This window comes from Macrotis lagotis, chromosome 5 (assembly GCF_037893015.1).
Source record: "Macrotis lagotis isolate mMagLag1 chromosome 5, bilby.v1.9.chrom.fasta, whole genome shotgun sequence".
Lineage (NCBI taxonomy): Eukaryota > Metazoa > Chordata > Mammalia > Peramelemorphia > Peramelidae > Macrotis > Macrotis lagotis.
The window spans coordinates 104,787,178-104,805,595 of NC_133662.1; the positions used below are offsets into that span (position 1 = coordinate 104,787,178).

An 18,418-nucleotide genomic window follows, 5' to 3' on the forward strand; every position below is an offset into this window, starting at 1 on the left:
CCTAAAAGATATTACCATCCAGAGAAAATTCTCTCTTCAACTTGAACTATGAACTGGTTCTCCTCTGATAGATACAAGCATCTTTTGCAAGATTATGACTTTCTATCTTTTGTCAATTCTCAGGTATCAGAAGGTTGTTTTACAAGCTTCTCTCTATTATATTTTTCCAAAACTACTGAATAATTCAGATATATAAATGGAAAACAGTATTAAAGCATTTTGCCCAACAATCAAAGGATGCTTTTTTTTCTTTTTCAGATCAACAATAAGCACAATCTTTCAGACAGCTGTAAACAGTAAAGATGTGATTTCTGTGGAACATTACTTGGGAAAGCCTGTCCATTCTCTTTGATTACTCTAATAAAGAATATCTTCAATATATATGTATAGATGATGTGTGCAAAAACTGCACGTAGATGATAGAGCAGGTATATGTATATAAAATTGTTAATAATTTGAGTTACTTTTTAAAGATACTTTTTAAAGACTTTTTCCCCAGGGTTCTTCCCCTATATTTGATACCTGTGAATAAATCCCTCAAAATACACACAATTGTATCAGCTTCAAAATGCTCTCCTTTCTTTACACTTGGTCTAATCCAGATGCTTTTCCTATATTTACTCTTTAGTGTTATTTTTATTCTCTGTATAACCATATTTGGGACTGTGGTGTTGAGTCCAATTTGTGATAGCTGTTGTCCTCGATGTTGCAGAGTTTCTCATTAAATTCCTTGGCAACCTTTTCCATGTAATTTCTGTTGTTCTCCTTCCATTTTTACCCTTAAATAGTCTCAAAATTACTTTGCTTATAGTTGAGCCTCATTCTGAACTTTCTTGAAAGTCTTTACTATCCACTGTTCCTCTATTTAATGAGGCAATTCTGCTCATCATTTTCTATTATCCTCCCCCATTAATACTTAAAAAGTGAATTTATGTTCTAAACCAGTGTTGCCTTTGACCCACTATCTGTTTCCCCTACTTGGAAATGAAGTGTTTGTTGTTTAACAAACTTTTGGCGATCTTGATCTCCTTGTTCTGGCAAATAATACTAACAACCTTTTATATGAAATTATTATAGCCTGAGTTTATCTGTCTATATCCTTTCTTCAATACATTTATCACTTTTCATCACAACTTACAGGCGGCATAGGTCAAGATGTTTCAATTGCATGTCTTATCTTTTCCTCTCAAAGTTTTTGCTTTTAATTTTCACTTTAATAAGTTGGTAATCATACCACAGCTCATTCAAAATTAAATCCAACAAGCACCAAAATCAAAGAAGCTGCCCTCAAAAAGATTATATAATACATATTAACATTTTATCGTTGAGAGGGAAAGCACTAGAAACTGGAGGATCAGAAAAAGACATAAGCAGGCAGTAATACTTTCAGAAGAGTTTTTAAGGAAACTAGGAATTCTAAAAATTAGAGATAAGGAATGAGTGCTTTCCAGTCATGGTGGACAGCCTACACAAAGAAATCAGTTTTTATAAAGTTTAACACAACAGTAAGTTTCCTTCAATGAGAGTTTTGCATATTATATCCTTTTTTTGAAAGTGACTGTTTTCTGTGTTCTATTTAACATGACGATAAATAGGTCTGTTTTATTAAAATGTTCTTTTTATTCTCTAAGTTTTTGCCTGCACCTCAAATTGATAAGATGAAAATATACTTAAATATCAAAGACCAAAAGCTTGTAGCAGCATTTATATCAAGAATACTGCAAAAGATGAATTAATAAATTTGTAATTAGCACTCAAAAATACTTTTGATTATAATAATAAAAATAATCTTGTGTGAGCTGACACAAAACACATTTTTATGTTCAAAGATGGAAAAAATTAAATTGCTAAAGAACATTAAAAACTAAGTACTATATAATTCCTTATTTTTAAAAACATTTTCCCAGTTTCAATATTACCAGAAATGTTTTAACTTTATTTCAGGGTCCTCCAAGTAGCAGGTAGGGCTGCTCATTCTGCTCAATAAATCTTCCTCCTACAATCTTAAAAAGTAGGTAACTTGTAAAACAAAAAGGGGGGGGGGGGATCTGAAGAAGAAAAATGAAGAAGGTTGCCCAACTGGATTTCAAGATTTGCTTTGGAAGACACAACCAGCTGCATGCATCAACAAGAATTCATGTCTTTTCAGCATGCTTTTGTAAGATAGTAACTCATATTTTTTTTGAGTCAATCTCCAAAATCATTTAATTGAAGTCAAAGACTAGCCTTTATACATCCAAATTCAATGACAAAACTGAAAAAAAAAAGTTAATGGGCATGTTAAAACAATAATGATTAAAATTAAACTCCTTTTAGCAAATGATTACAAACAACTCAAAAGGAAAAATACATTACTTCAAATCAACCAAGTTTTTATTGTGTGCCTAATATATAAGGCACTATTTAAGGCAATAAAGGATATACAAAGTTAAACAGAATGAAGTTTCTGCCACCCTGGAAATTATAGTCTAATAATTTAAGCAAAATAATACACAACATAACAGTGTAGAGCATCTGCTAAAAGAATGCTTGCACATTCTCTATAAGCAACCATATATGTCTATGTACACATACATAGACATATATGGTTGCTCCATAAGCAACTTCAAATGGCTAACACTACCTAAAACTTTTTTTTAATTATTACTATTCAGCAATTGATAGCAGTATTCACTTGTCCTGGTAAATAACAGTAATTGGAAAAGCTGCCATAACTGCAGATCAGCTAACACACAAAACTCTAAAATCAGAAAAACTGAACTTTCTCTAAACCTAAAAATAAATTCTGAAATATTTTAATCAAACCTACCTTTATGCCTCAAAGCTGAATCCAAGTAATGCTTTGGAAAAAGCATTCAAATAAGTGTACATGACTGCCCTGTAAGTCTCTGGATGAAAAGTTTGGAGGATGTTTATGGATACCATTATAGCTGACTGAATGTAGTGGAATAACCTTATTTGTTCCTTACAAGCCTGCAATTTCAATGAGAAACGCAGTCAGTAATAATTCTCTCAAAAAAAATATCAATGTATAATGCCACTGTCAAATTAACAATTGTTTAAATTTTATGAACTTAAATCTACTCTAACAAGATTCCAATTGCCTTTTCATATTAAATTTACACTAAGATACATAAATTTAAGATATCAAATTACTCAAGAGTATGGTATTTTCTTTAAATTTAATTTTGAATTAATTTCTAGCTAAATGTTCTCACAGTACTTAAGTTTAGGATAGATCATTTAACAATATAATGCCCTAAATTTATGGCTCCAAGTTGTCCCAGAAAGCTAAGAAAGCACTCATATGCAATAACAATTCACCTCATTTAAAACAAATGATGACAGCAGGAATAAAAACTATAGAAGATTCATTTCAAATTTGGCATTTTAGATAGTCAGGGAATATCTAATTTGCAGATTTAAACTGCTACAGTAGGTCAAAATTCAATCATCACAAAGAATATGCAAATTGCTCCGTATCCTTCCAATGCTGGAAAAGTAACATCCCACAGCAACAAAAACCATATTCTCATATACATGCATTGCCTTTTTCCACCTCAAAATTCAGAGTACTTTCATCAACTGGATTGCTAGAATTCTGCATACATCATAAGGGTAAGTTTGGGATAGAGAAAAATATGTCGCTATCCCAAGTCTAAATATTTAGTCAATGAATGAACCAAGTGTAACTTTTACGGTCCCTTCTAAGTCAAGAGGAACCAAGGATTTCAATGTTCTCTAGATTATACTGTACCCTTATTCTATATCCTAAAGCTATATTATAATTCTGGTAATACAAAGCAAAAGACACACAGTCCAAGAAGAAACCAGTTCTTTTTGATATTGGTTCTCTACACAGTGTCACATTGCCTCTCAAGAAGAAAAAGACAACCTTCAAAAATCCTAAAACATTATATACATTAAGACGATAGTATAAGAATCAATAAAGAAAATTTGAATGCCCATGCTACATAGCTTGGGATCAGCAGCTAGGCAAAGAAGTAAAATGAGTTTTTCATCTTGGTTATTCTTGGAGAATTAGATCTATGCTCTGCAAACTGGATTTAAATTTAACCCTCTATGCAAACTCATAATAAAATTAGCAAATTAACTAAACAAGTAACCTCATCATCCTTAAAGCATTTCTCATCATCAATGAGGCAATTAACAATGTAGCAGCAGAAAGGAATGTTACAGAGCTGCCCAATATTTGGAAATGGTGTTTCCTCTCTTTCTCATGGCCATTTACTCAAACTTTCTTCTTATATGTTCCTGAAATTCAATCTATAGAGGTTAAAAGTAAAACTTCACAGAAGATTTCTGTTTCCCATCTCCCTATATTAATTTTTTAGAGCTTGATGGTTTATTTCCCCTGAAGATTTTTACAGTTCATATTTATAAAAGGAATAAAATTTCAAACTTTTTATTTTAATAATAATTTTGAATATTAAAAAACACTATACATGCCCTCATATATAAGCTTTTTCAGATGTTTTACAATCACATCTCATTCTTCTTGACCTCAACTGGGATTTTCTTGGCAAACATAGTGGAGTGATTTGTCCTTTCCTTCACTAGCTCATTTTACAGCTGAGAAAACTGAGGGTTAGGGTTAGGATTGCAACCTGTCCAGGATCACCCAGCTAGCAAGAGTCTGGGATCAGATAAGAACTCAGGAAGTTAAGCCTTGACTCCAGGCCTAGCACTTTATATAATGTGCCACCTAGTTGCCTTTAAAGGATATAATCAAAGAAACTACCTTGCAATAGAGGGACAAAGAAAGTCACATTCAATTCTAATACACTGTTATAAAAGCCTTCCTAATTCCACATCCATCTAAATCATTAATACACAATAAAGTCTTCCAGAGCATCTCATTAGTAAATTAAGGAATGATTCAGAATTACTTATAAAAATAATAACTGACAGTAGCTGTTCTTTTTTTTTTTTTGACAAGGCAATGGGGTTAAGCTGTTTGCCCGAGGCCACACAGCTAGGTAATTATTAAGTATCTGAGGCCGCATTTGAACTCAGGTACTCCTGACTCCAGAGCTGGTGCTCTATTCACTGTGCCACCTAGCCACCCCCAACAGTTCCTATTCTTACAAAACTTATCAAATCTCCAGTAGATAATTCAGTTGAACTCAAAACAAGATTCCTGTCCAATGAGATTCTAATACAACATAGAAAATGACCAATTCGAAGACATAATTAGAATTAGCACAATTCTACTGAGAAAAATATAATTCTACCAAAAGACAAAGAAATTGGTTAAATGACTTTTCAAGGGTCCTTCAGACATTCTGATACTATAATTAATGGCAATCACCAATGATTCAGAAACACTCCATCACTATATATTTCCTTCTTCTGTATAATCATCAAAAAGCCCTGTGGCATTTCAGTGACTAAAATGGAGATTTAGCAGCAATCTTATTCCCTAATGCAAACAACTGTAGAAATATAAAACTGTAAAGCTGTTAGGAAAGTCACTATTTTTTTCTCTTCCAGCTATATTATATCTGCAAAATTTCAGCTAGCAAACATCATCATAATAAAATCAGAATATCTATATATTTTCATAGAAAACTATTCTTCAAAGACAGAAGTTCTCAACTGCAAAGTATTCTTCACTGTTTTACCTCACCTGCTTTAGGTTGTAAACTATATGGAATACATTGTATTTATGCCATGTAATCCTCAATTTTTTACTTTATTTCACATTTTTTTAATGCACTCTATCAGACTTTCTTAATGGTCTACTATCTTCTATGCTAACTGAAAGTAATTTATATCAACTACTACAACATATCTCCTATCTAAACTTTATGGAAGCAGAGAGAAGGCAAGGTTGTTGAACAATTGAAATAACAGTTTTTTTCATTAGTTAATTATCTCTCATGATATAAATAGAAGTCTTTAAACTTGAAAATTCAGGGAGCCTTTTCCTTTAGGTTACTATCAACAGGGATCACATCCAAAACTATTATAATTTAAGAAAAGAATTCCTGAAAGTCATGTATAATTTCACTTTTTTTAAAACTGAAGAATGGAATCAGATGTGTCAGAATATTTCTGGTGTTAAGTTTTTTTAAAAAAAGTGTTTTCATGACCTTAAAGATGGTAATCTTTGAAGAAACAATAACTATTAATTATTCCTTAAATACACTAAACTAATTTCTAGACATTAAAAGGAATAAAATCTAAGTAAACATTAGAATCCAAAGAAATATTTTTTTCCCACTTAATGAACTAAATTAGGACACCAGAAAAGCAATTTTTGCCTACCAAACTCAGAGTTCTGATCAGAGTTCTGATGCCACACCTTATACACCATACTCTCACTTTCTTGGAATGCCTCCTCAGAGATAATCTTGGACTCCTGAAGGTTAGATCATCAAAGCACAGATGCTAGTATGTCCTATCAAACTAAGAAAGTTTCTAAGCTTGAAAATGTTCATCACCAAAATGTTGACTATCAAGTGATATATTTTTTCAGTCAGAATACTCATGGAAAATGTGTAAAGAGATTATAATATGCAAGAAATTACATAATATACTAAAGTATTAAAAAAAACACTAATTTCTTCTCCTTCCACCAAAACAAATCAACAATCTAGAAGAAAATACTTTAAAAGCAAGACCTTTCAAAACAAAGTTCACAAATATTCCTACTGAAAACTTTTTCATAAATTCAAAGTTTTCAAAAATTTACAAAATACATTAAATTTCAACTAAATTTAACCTACTGTCTTATGACCATTCTGGCATGCAACATGCAATGCTGTCTGTCCCATTGCATCTTCAACATCCACGTTACTGACATGCTGCACAAGATCATGGAGTAGTTCTGTTCTTCCATTTACAGCCAACCAGTGAATCTGTAGAATAATTTGTGCCAGTTAATACTTTTACAAGAATTGTTTACATTAGAACTTTAACATAAATAATCTAATTTTTCAATTACAAATCGAGCATACACACTAGTGACATTTTAGGTTTAAATGGTTTAAATGCTTTTTCTTAGTTTTTAAACAATTAAAATTTCCAATAAAATTTGGGCAAGCCCAAAGTTATTTTTCAGAATTCATCTTTTCATAATACAAAATGACAGGGCAAGTACAAGATATCTTCCTTCTTAGATGCCCAGGAGTTTTCAGAAAGTAATTACATTTTCCAAAAGTTAATTCTGATTTAGAGAAGAAAAGGTGCTACATTTTTTTCCAAGTCTAATAAGCCTTGGTATTAGATATTATCAGTATAGAGCATTCATCCTCTCTTCACTGCCCTTCATATCCCAACCTTACCCTCACCAGCAAAAAAAAAAAAGGAAAAAGGAAAAAATCAAGCAATGTATTAATAGGAAAGTAACATATACAAGTCATGGAAATAAATATAAAAATAGCTTGTTTGACAGCTGAAGCTGTTATCCTCAACAGATAAAAAGCAAAATTGAGAAAAAGTAACTGAGTATTATAAAATGTTTCTAAATATCAAGATATGCTTTTTTATATCCTTTCAAATTTTGATCCTTCCAATTATGAATAACAGCAATCATAACTTTCCAAGGCTTTGCTAGGGAAATGGAGTTTCTTTAGTATAGGGAGTCTCAATAGTGGTGAAATTATAGATCCTTGAAATATATAAATTGTATGGAATAGATTATAGGAATTTCACTCTAAAATAATCACAATTCCATACAGTTTATATATTTTAAGGATCTATGATTTCACCATTATTGAAATTCCCTATACTAAAGAAGATTGCAAGCTCTTCAAACTTAGAAAATGATGCCTAGGAGTTTTTATGGACAATCTCCTAATAACAAATTTAGGAAATGCACCAGACCAAAACCTAATAAAGAAATCCATAAAAGGTCACAGTGAGTCCTTTATACAGGGCAGCTCAGCATAAGCAAACAGACAAGAGGTTCTGAGGACTAAGGGGGGAGGAGAGTGGTAGTAGAGCAGAGAAGTGACACTCCAGTCCAGGAAAAGGCTGTTCACTAGAGGAGAAGTAGCTGGTTCTGCCAGCCTCATACCACAGTCCTGTGCCAGGGGCAGGTATCAACTATCTTGGTCATCTCCTACCCAATCCTGATAAACAGATCCAGGTGATATCAGGAGACCCAGGAGGAGGCCTGAGCACTGCTACAGAAAAAGGAGGAAGCTGGCTCAGACTTCAGACCCAAAGCAGGATCTTACTTCCAATGTCTAGTCTATTATGTAGAAGAATAACTAGAGGAGAAAGCCCAGATCAAAGTGGAGCCACAATTCTACTTCTCCAAGCCTGGCTGGTAGAGAGGCAACAGTCTACTTTTGCGTGGACCTCAAGCCAAGTCAGGAGTTTACAGAGCTCAGAATGGGAACAGTCAATTAGATTATGTCCTAGATAAGATAATTTAGGAGCACCAAAATCTTGCCGGTGTCCAGTCTATCCCTGAATAACTTAACTAACACCCAATACCTCAAGAAATCAGCCCACAGAACCAGGTCAAACCTTCCCTCTGCAAGTGTGGCAGAGCCCAGTCCTAACCTCAAAGTAGGCCAGAAGAATTGGCAAACAACAGCAAAAAAAGAACCTTACCATAACCCCACTATGGGGGCAGGGACAATCCATACACAAATAACTAAGAGAAATACTCTCAACATTTACATCTATTCCCTCAGAGAGCAATACTGTGATGGAAAAGTTCACAGTCATGCAGTCAAAATAATTATAAGCTTTTCTAAACTTAAGTTGGTCTTTGACCATCACTAGACCCACATTCAGAAACTTGCTAGCTCTGCAGTTCCTGCCAAGGCTTATCCATTGGCACAACTTTCAAGTGCCCAAGCTCCCTTCTATTACACAAGACATCAAAGCAGGATTTTCACGGAGAGAGGCACACACAGTGTCACACTGACTTAAATTTTCAAGGGCAAGGATAAGGAATAAAGGAAAACATTCTACTCCTGAGCACAGTGAGAAACAAGAGGGGAAAAAACTGCACCCATAGTGTAAACTCTCAGGTGCCAATAAAGAATGCATTGTTGAAAGACTGTGAAGAGTAGTGTCAGAATCTAAGGAAAGGAACTAGATGATGACAGAATTAAAACAGAAACCAAAAAGAAACAAGCAAGCAAACAAAAAAAGGAAATTGGTAGGTTCATGGTTTCTCCAAAATAAATATATCTAAAAGAAAAACGTTTCCAAACATTTGTGATCCATTCAATTATTGCAAAGATGTTTAAACAAAAAGAAAAAATAATTGTTTCAAAACTCATGTGTCAAGTTAAATTTTACTTTTTTAAAGCCACTTTGACAAAATTTAAAACACTTACAGCAGTCAGTCCTTCATTATTACAAATGTTGACATCTGCGCTATATTCTAATAATTTACTCATGCATTTCTTCTGACTAGAAAGAAAAAAGATATTCATAAATGTTATAAACAGTATCATTAAAATACACCAAGCATAAAATAAGACATATTTTTTAAAAATTAATTCAGATTCAATATTTGATGTTACATACTTATAAAGCTATCCTATTTGATTAATAAACTTAGCCAACATCATTTAAAATGAAAAACAAATGGTAATGTTTCTAAGATCTGGCCATAATAAAACATTACGTCTGATTTACAGATAACTGAAGGGGGAAATGTGTAACAAGTTTTGGGGTTTTTTTTTTTGGTTGTTTGGATATTTTTGTTTTGTTTTGGGATTACTTTGAGATTGGGTCTATCGCTATCTACTGACTCTCCCATTATACTGTGACCTAGAAGTGGCCACTCATGGGTCCTAATCTAACACTGATTGGTACAGAATTTAACATGCTCATTTTTCAGAGCTGACTAGGTTCGGCCTCCATAAGCAATTTAGTCATTCTCCAGTCCTAGGAGCTCACCACTTTGGCACTTTACTTGGTATGAACTACTAACCTACAAACTCCCAAACTCAAGTGACTCATCAGCCTCAACCTCTCCAACATCAGGAAATAGAGTTATATGCATACATGGCAATAATCAAGTTTTCACCTCATTTAGGAAAATTTTTATAATATACTTAAATTTCAATCAGTTGAATGAAGATGATGATAGTGCACCAAGTTCTAAATTATACTAAGAAAAACCCAAAAAGCGCTACCTCAAAATAGGAAAAACCAGCTTTCTTATATCTGGCCTAATAAAATATAAATCAATTCAAATATTTATTACATACAAAGTATTATTATTGGTGCTAAGAATTAAAAGAATAGACCTTTCAACTACAACTACTGACATTTAGATTTTTTTGCAAAACACTTTCTTTTTAGGGTCTTTTCCAATGAATCCAATCTTTTCATTTTAAAAGCCAAACTAAGGTGTTTAATCACAAGGTACAGCAAGTCACAGATGGTTTTGCTACAGAGGAGATACATGATCCTAAGGTCTTAGCAAGATTGCTTTGGCAGCTCTATGAAGAATGGATTTAAGGGATTAGAAACTGAGAAACCAATTAGGAGGCTATTACATGTGCTCCAATCAAGAAGTGATTAAAAACTTGAACTTAAGTAATAACCATGAAATATGAGAGAAAAGGACAGATGTGAAAGAACATAAAATCTTAAGATTTAAAACAGAAAGAGACTTCAGAGATCTAGCCCAAATCTTGTGGTGGTCCCAGAAAGGTTAGCTGACTTGCCTCAGGGTACTTAACTCAGCTAGTAGGCAGCAGAGTTTTGATCTGGACCTTGGTCATCTGACTAAATTAAGCATACTTTCCACTATACATGCTGCCTAATTGTAGTGGTATGAAACACTGCCGAATAACAAGATTTGGCAGGCCTTACCATAGTCTGCTAATGGATCTCCCTGACACAAGTCTGCCTACTCCAGCCTATTCAGCTGACAAAGGGATCTTCCCAGACTACAGGTCTAACTAGGTCAATCCCCCTACTCAATAAAATCCCCTATCACCACCTGCATATAATAAAAAAGGATAAAAGTCTGTTTGATCTTTCAAGCTATTCATAACCCTCCCATTTCCACCTTTCCAGGCTTACACCTTACACTTCCCACCCCATAATCAACATACTCTACAATCTAGTCACACTAGCTCTGCCTTGCTGTTCCTCAAACAAGACACTCAATTTCTTTTCTTCAGGTATTTTCCCTGATCTTCTCCAGGCCTTGAAACGTTCTCTTTTTCCATCTTGTTTCTGGTAAATCCCAGTTAAAATGCCATCTTCTAAAAGAAGCCTTTCTCTTATTAACTTCCAATTTGGTGTGTATATAAATTGTTTGTACACAGCTTTTTATATACTGTCTCCCCCATTAGACTGTGGGTTTTTTGAAAGCCTTTTTTTATGTTTGCCTTTCTCTAGTGATTAGCACACTTCCTGGTACACAACAGGTACTTAATGTTTATCAAAGATCAAAGACTGATTATCAAACTAGACTCTGACAATGAGAAGGCTGGATGGTTACCTCTTTACAAAATTAAGTGGATCCAGAAAATAGGCCTCAAAGAATATTGGAACAAAGAAAAAAGAAAAAGCAGCACAATAATCATCCTCAAAATACATTGCCAAGAAAACAAAGGATAGGAGATGGAAAATGCAGGACTTACTTCTTGCCCCTAAACTCCTCTCTCCTAGCAAATAGATCAGAGCATACCAGGTCCTTCTATCCCCCACTATCTCACACAATGTCTATCAAAGCTCATGTTGATTGTTTCCATGATACTATTTATTTTATCCTCTTTTATCCTTTTCTCTTTTTGCTTTCAATCCTTCCCAACATCCGGGTCTTTTCCAATGAATCCAATCTTGTCAACATGTAGACAAACTTTGAAGCTTCAGTATTTGTCCTTCACAATTCTATCATACCCACTTTTCAAATTGTATGTAAGCATCAAGGGTCTGAATATTCAGGATATTTTCACAATCTGGACTACAATTTTCTCAAAATCTCCAAATCTAAAAGAACCACTGTTTTCTAATTTATACTATATCAGTTATCATGTAGCAGAAGAGATCTGGAGTCATAAAATTCTGAGTTCAAATCTAACATCTTACTAATTAATTGCATGATCTAAGCTCAGTTTCCTTCTGTAAGGTGGGGATAAATAAGAAACCTACCTTCCAGGGTTATTTTGAAAATCAAATTAGTTTTCTGTAAAGCATTTTGCAAATACTGAAGCAATATGTTAAGTATTGGCTGCAATTATTGTTATGAAGACTATAACCAGATACAGGAAAAAATTACTATCCAACTGGGCTAGAAAACAAGCTCACCAAAAGTAGCATTTGTGAGGCAGAGAAATGCCATAACAGGCTAGCAAGATCATACTACTCATTAGAACAGAGACAGCTGAGGTACATATAACACATAGGAGTGAAGTGGGGGCTATTAATAGATGATGTGAAAATAGCCCTAATTTGGCTCACTGTCCCTCACTTAGCACATCTGCTTGAAGGAATTGGGTTTGTGGTTATGTGATCAGATATTTTAATGATGCTTGTTAACGCAGATCAAACTATTGACTAAAGAAATTCTTAATTATATATGTTAATCTATGGTCAAACTGCATCATCTTAAATTATGTTAGAAATTTTTATCCTAAAAAGCTATGTCTCCAAAAATACCACAAACTATTTAAAGTAGTTTTTAAATTTTATCTACAGATATTTTTTAAGTCCAATTAAAATAAGAAACTGACCTACAACAAGACTAGGTGCCATAAACCAATTCTAATTAATTTTCTTCCACTGCCTTGCTATGTAAATCACTTTATCTCCCTACTTTATTTTTTTTATCTTATAAATTAAGGCAATGAAGGCCTCTTCCCACAGAGATGGTCATTATTGGTATATCTAATGATTAAAATGACTCCTTTTTAGGGCTATTTGTCAAGTCTTTGTTTCTGAAGGATAGTTTATAAGGATTCTTTCTGGCAAAGTAATACAGAAAACATTCTGCCTTTCAATACTGGGACCATGTCTATATCTTTCACACTGAGTCACCTGCCTGAATCTCCTGCTAATAGTGACAAAAAGATTGAACTTGTTTTTTAATCCATACTGTGAGACAATCTGTTCTTTAGCTTCTAATTAGACAATGAAAATTTAGTCAATAATTGTTCATATCTATACATTTTCCTTAGACATCTATCCATGCACTACATATTATTAACCCTTTGCTGTAGAGGAGGTGCTGACTGACCTGTATTAATTAGAGAGAGCATCTTCACCTGGGCTATTTATAGTTATCAATAATTAGTTTCCTTTAAACCCTATGGAAGTTATTTAAAAAACATTATTTTGTGAGGGGAGCCACAGGTTTCACTACATTGCCAAATGTGTGTGTGTGTGTGTGTGTGTGTGTGTGTGTATAAGAGACTGGCCCACCACAAATAAGACTAGATGTCAAAAACCACTTCTAAATCATTTTCTTCCATTACCTTGCTATGTAAATAACTTTATGTATACTATATGTGTATTTTTAAATAAAGAACTCCAATGTTAAGAGACTTACCTACATCACTGAGAAATTATGTGACTGGCCCAGAATCACCTAGCTATTATGTGCACAAGTCTCTGTTTCTGAAGAATAGTTAATAAGGATTCTTTCTGGCAGACTAATCAAGAAAACATCCTGCCTTTCAATACTAGGACCACATCCGTATCTTTCACACTGAGTCACCTGCCTGAATCTTCTACTATAGTGACAAAAATACTGAACTTGCTTTTAATCCATTCTGTGGCTTTGACCCTAGGTTTTCCTACCTCTTTCAAGGTAAATTCTTTCTCCATTAAAACCACACTGTGTCTTTCTCATGAAAAGGAAAACTATAGAAAAAGACCAATGAATATAATGCTCAAACATGATAATATATCTTAAAAGAAAAACTTTAAAAAATAACCATTAGTGCTACTCACTTCACTTTACTTAATAGTTGCTTCAAGAAATGAAGACTAATTATAATTATCTTGCACCAGGCCTCGAGTGAGAAAGACCTGGGTGTTAAGTCTGCCCTCAGATTTTGTGAGAGTCAAATGAGATAATATTCATAAAACACTTGGCACAGTACCTGGCACACAATAAATTTTTTTCTTCCTTGACATGAGAACTTCTAACCTCTATCTTTAAGAAAATTTCTACTTTAAAATTGACCATCTTCTTTCACAAGATCACTATGCATCTATGTTTAGCATGGTTTTACATGTATAATTTATATAGACTGCTTTCCGTCAAGGGGTGGGGAACAGGAAGGGGAGAGAGAAAAATTTGAAATTCAAACCTTGCATAAAAAATGATTCTTGAAAATTACTGTCACCTACAGTTGGAAAAATAAACTATTCCATTTTAAAAAACTGATTGGGGCGGCTAGGTGGCATAGTGGATAAAGCAGCGGCCTTGGAGTCAGGAGTACCTGGGTTCAAATCTGGTCTCAGACACTTAATAATTACCTAGCTGTGTGGCCTTGGGCAAGCCACTTAACCCCATTTGCCTTGCAAAAACCTAAAATAAAAAAAAAAAACCTAATCATACTTATTTAAGTGTTTACATGACTTCCACAAGCTTAAGATCAAAATATACTCAAAAATAACTGAAAAATCACTGAACATATTATGAGAAATAAGTTATTTAGAAAAATCATTTTACCCATTTCTAGCTGCCAGATGAAGGGGTGTACATCCTGAAATATCTTGATAGTTAGGATTTGCTCCTTTTTTTAACAGCAGAACCAAGCATTCGACTGATCCACAACTGAAACAAAATTCAGAGTTCAAATTCTTTCAATAATTAAAGCAAATATGTTGATCAATGTCTAACGGTCAAAAACTAGGAATATCTCTTAATTTAAATCGCACTTTAAATATTATTTATTTAAACATCCTATACCTACTCCATAAAGATAATACTTTAGATTTCTACTAGAATATCAGCCAAAGTTCCCAACTCCAGAAAATATATACATCTGTACTAAAGTGTATGTATATACACTGTTTTAATGGTTACCTCATTATTACTTCTTAAACTGCAAGTGTCATGGTTACACTTTCCAAAAGTCTAATTTCCTATTAGTAATAAGCAATGAGACAATTTAGCTAAATAGTATTCTACATCTACTCCATCTCAAATAAGTCTCACAGATTATGAAAGTCAATGACTTCAGATTATTGTTAGCATATTTCCAGATGATAATGAATTTAAAGTTAATCCTGAGTTTTAAATAATTTGAATAGTTTCTCCAATTCTAAAAGTAAAAAAGTAAATTTAGTTGCACAGTTCTTACTCAGTCCATCAAAAAGGGAATCTCCATTTCACCCAGGCTGTAGAGCTTGTGGTAGTATTTCATGGCTACATCACTGACCACATTCCAGAATTACCCAAAAAAACAGAATTCAAGCAATCAAGAAAATGTAAAGAAACATAAGGCTACATTTATTTGTCTAAATCAATTATGTCTTACTTTGCAGCAATGTGAAGTAAGCTTCTTTTCACGCGTCCAAATGCATAATTGACATCAAACTTTGAATTGGATAATAATTCTGAAACAGATCTACACAAAAACAAAATCAAAAGACTAAGACACAGTTCATAGTTTTTCAACTCCTTTTATTAAATCTTCATAATCATAGCCCCAGAGAAGTGATTCTCTAAAGTGTAGCAATTTGCACAAAGTTGTGTAACTCCCAAAAAGTACTTGTAGTCAATTAAACTAGGGACCAAAAGGTTCCAATCATGACTAGTAAGACACTGACATATTTCCTACTCTAAAGTCACCTAAACTGGTTTCTATTGTCAATGAATTCTTCTGTAGCAAAAGAGTTTGGCTAGAGACCTGCACATATACAACACAAACCTGATGTGAGATTGATAACCCATACCTAAATTTTGCCTGAATTATTTATAAAGTTACAGCAAAATCCGTAACTCACTCTCTCTCTCTCTCTCTCTCTCTCTCTCTCTCTCTCTCTCTCTCTCTCTTTGGCTATACATATGCTATCTTAAAGGCAAGATCATAATCTAAGTCTACAGATGATCAGTTTCTCCTCCAATTTTAAATCCCAATCATGTCATAACTAGATATCAATCTGGCAAACAGTCACTAATTCTTCACAAATAGCAGAACACCAAAATAGCAAACAATACATTACACTTTTCTACATTTCTATAATTTCTGAATGACCAGATCTGCACCTACTCACCCACTATGACAATTCAATCTCAGATTATATCTTAATAGCCCATGCTAGTTAGCCAAACATTTATTTCCATGAAATGGGTTATTACAGACAGGGTGTCTCAAAAGTCTTAGTATGGTTTTAAAGCCTAAAACTACACTAATGACTTTTGGGATACTCATTACATAACTGATTATGCATTCAGAATACTACAGGAAAAAAAAAATTCGAAATCATTCATTTTCCCCCAATGAAAATATCTTAATTACAGAATCTTAGAATCTTAAAAAACCCTCGTGATATCAAATTACCTCACTTTTTTCCTATGTACATGCTAGATTTCCATTCCCAATCTTCTAGCAGGACATAAGCTCCCTAAAGGCAGGAATTATTTTGTATTTGGACCTAGCACCACATTTTGTAAGCGACAGGCATATTTTTAAATTGAATACAATCCAACAACATCTTACTGAGCCCTATATAAATGTTAATTATTATCTATTACTGTCACCTATAAAATTAAAATAACTGACTTGTCTAAGGTTTGCTAATTGGTTTGTGGCAACAATGAATTTGTTTTTTAAAGAAAAAGGGACAAAATGAAGGGAAAATTTTAGACAAATGTTAGCAATTTTAACCTTGGGCACATCTGAAATTTCCTTGTTCCTTTCTTTCTTATGTATAAAATAAAGCACTGAATTAGACTGCCTTTAAGTTCACTTCTAGGGGCTCTAAAATTCTAAGCTTTTTTGTTCTTCATTGATCTTTAGAAGAAATACTCACCTATGCTGATCAGCCATAACCATAGGCATTAATGTATAGACAGCAGTTTCATTATCTAGGCAGAAACCAGTTAAAAAAAATTAGTTTATTCCACTTATACATATACAGAACTATGCATGTACAAGGAACTTCAGAGAAAGCATGTGAAATTACTGCTAGGCATAATCTAATACATTAAAACTAGATTTCAGAAAGATCTAATGTCTATTGTCTGCTAAAAGAAAAGAATTAGGATAACTTTGGAATCATTTTAACTACTCAAGTAGAGAAAGAAGTATGTCAAATTTGTTTTCAAATCAACATCTTGATTTTTTTCCAGAAACTTGATGGGAAAAAAAGAACTTTATATTATGAATTTAAACTCTGAAAACTTGAGGTTATTTATAAATTTAATAATTTTACAAATTTGAGCAATTAATTTTTGATATTCTATAATGCATTGTATAAAAACTATTTTTAAAAATTCAAAACAGCTTCATACTGGTCTCCTTATGAATATATTACAAAACTAGTTTAAAATGCTTTATTTAAAAAAAATCATATTTGTGTAATACAATGTTTTTCAAAATTCTTTCCCCATGTGTTGGCTGCAAAAAATCAGTTACCAAAAATCAAGAACAAGAAAAACACAAGGATATTTGAAAAACAAATATCACTAGTAACTGAAGTTGAGGTATTCTAAATTTTACTTTTTTATATTTTTGGCTGCCACTTCAATTTTTCCATGTAGTACAACTGTGTTGAATCCAAACACAAAAATTTTTCCCCAGAGCTTCCACTTCTATCACTCTTACTCATGAAAATTTTGCACTGTTACACCTCTCCTTAGCTTCTCACCGTGTCAAAAGATGAAACAGCTCTGTAATCTTCTGCTAACCTCATGCAGAAGATTCAACAAATAGAATTTACATTCTAATGCATGTTACCTTTGATTGAAAATTTTTTTCTCCTTGTCAAGTTGATCAACTGCTTTATGGATGAGTTTCTAGGTTCTTTTTATTTGTCTCATAGCAAAATAATATACATTAAACTTCCTCTGGAAAGGATAACAATCAAAATCACTGTCTATTTTATGATTTTGACAACTAAGGAAGTCAACAACATATATATATATATATATATATATATATATATATATATATATATATATATATATGTAGAGCTGGAGATGCCCCAGCTGTAGATGATTCCTTTTTATTTGTATTCTTCTAACTTGGTACTTATCTGATATTTGCTCCTGCAAGCTAGTGGTGGGACTCTATACATATGATTCTGAAATATTAACATTAATAACTAGTCATTTCCTGTTAAAATACAATCAAGATGGTAGAGCAGAAGGAAGAAATAGAGTATGCTCACACCCTTCCCTCAACTAGTCCAAAGAGAATTAATTAGAAAACACATTAGACTAAATGTTGAGAGAGAAATTTAAAAAAAAAATCAAAGTAAGCCATTTTTCAACCCAATTAGGATT

General features: G+C 33.1%; 1 protein-coding gene across 6 annotated transcripts in view; it reads right to left on the bottom strand.

Annotated features, from left to right (window-relative positions):
- The window catches only part of HACE1 (HECT domain and ankyrin repeat containing E3 ubiquitin protein ligase 1), a 93,822-nt gene that overhangs the window by 66,059 nt on the left and 9,345 nt on the right, over nt 1–18,418 (bottom strand). For 5 of the 6 annotated variants that reach the window (XM_074187250.1, XM_074187252.1, XM_074187249.1 and 2 more), the window contains exons 2-6: nt 16,945–16,999; nt 15,447–15,536; nt 14,636–14,740; nt 9,327–9,402; nt 6,753–6,884 (exon numbers count right to left, since the gene is read on the bottom strand). In XM_074187250.1, coding sequence (XP_074043351.1) covers nt 6,753–6,884; nt 9,327–9,402; nt 14,636–14,740; nt 15,447–15,536; nt 16,945–16,999 — 458 coding nt within the window. The other variant, XM_074187251.1, reaches the window with a different exon arrangement.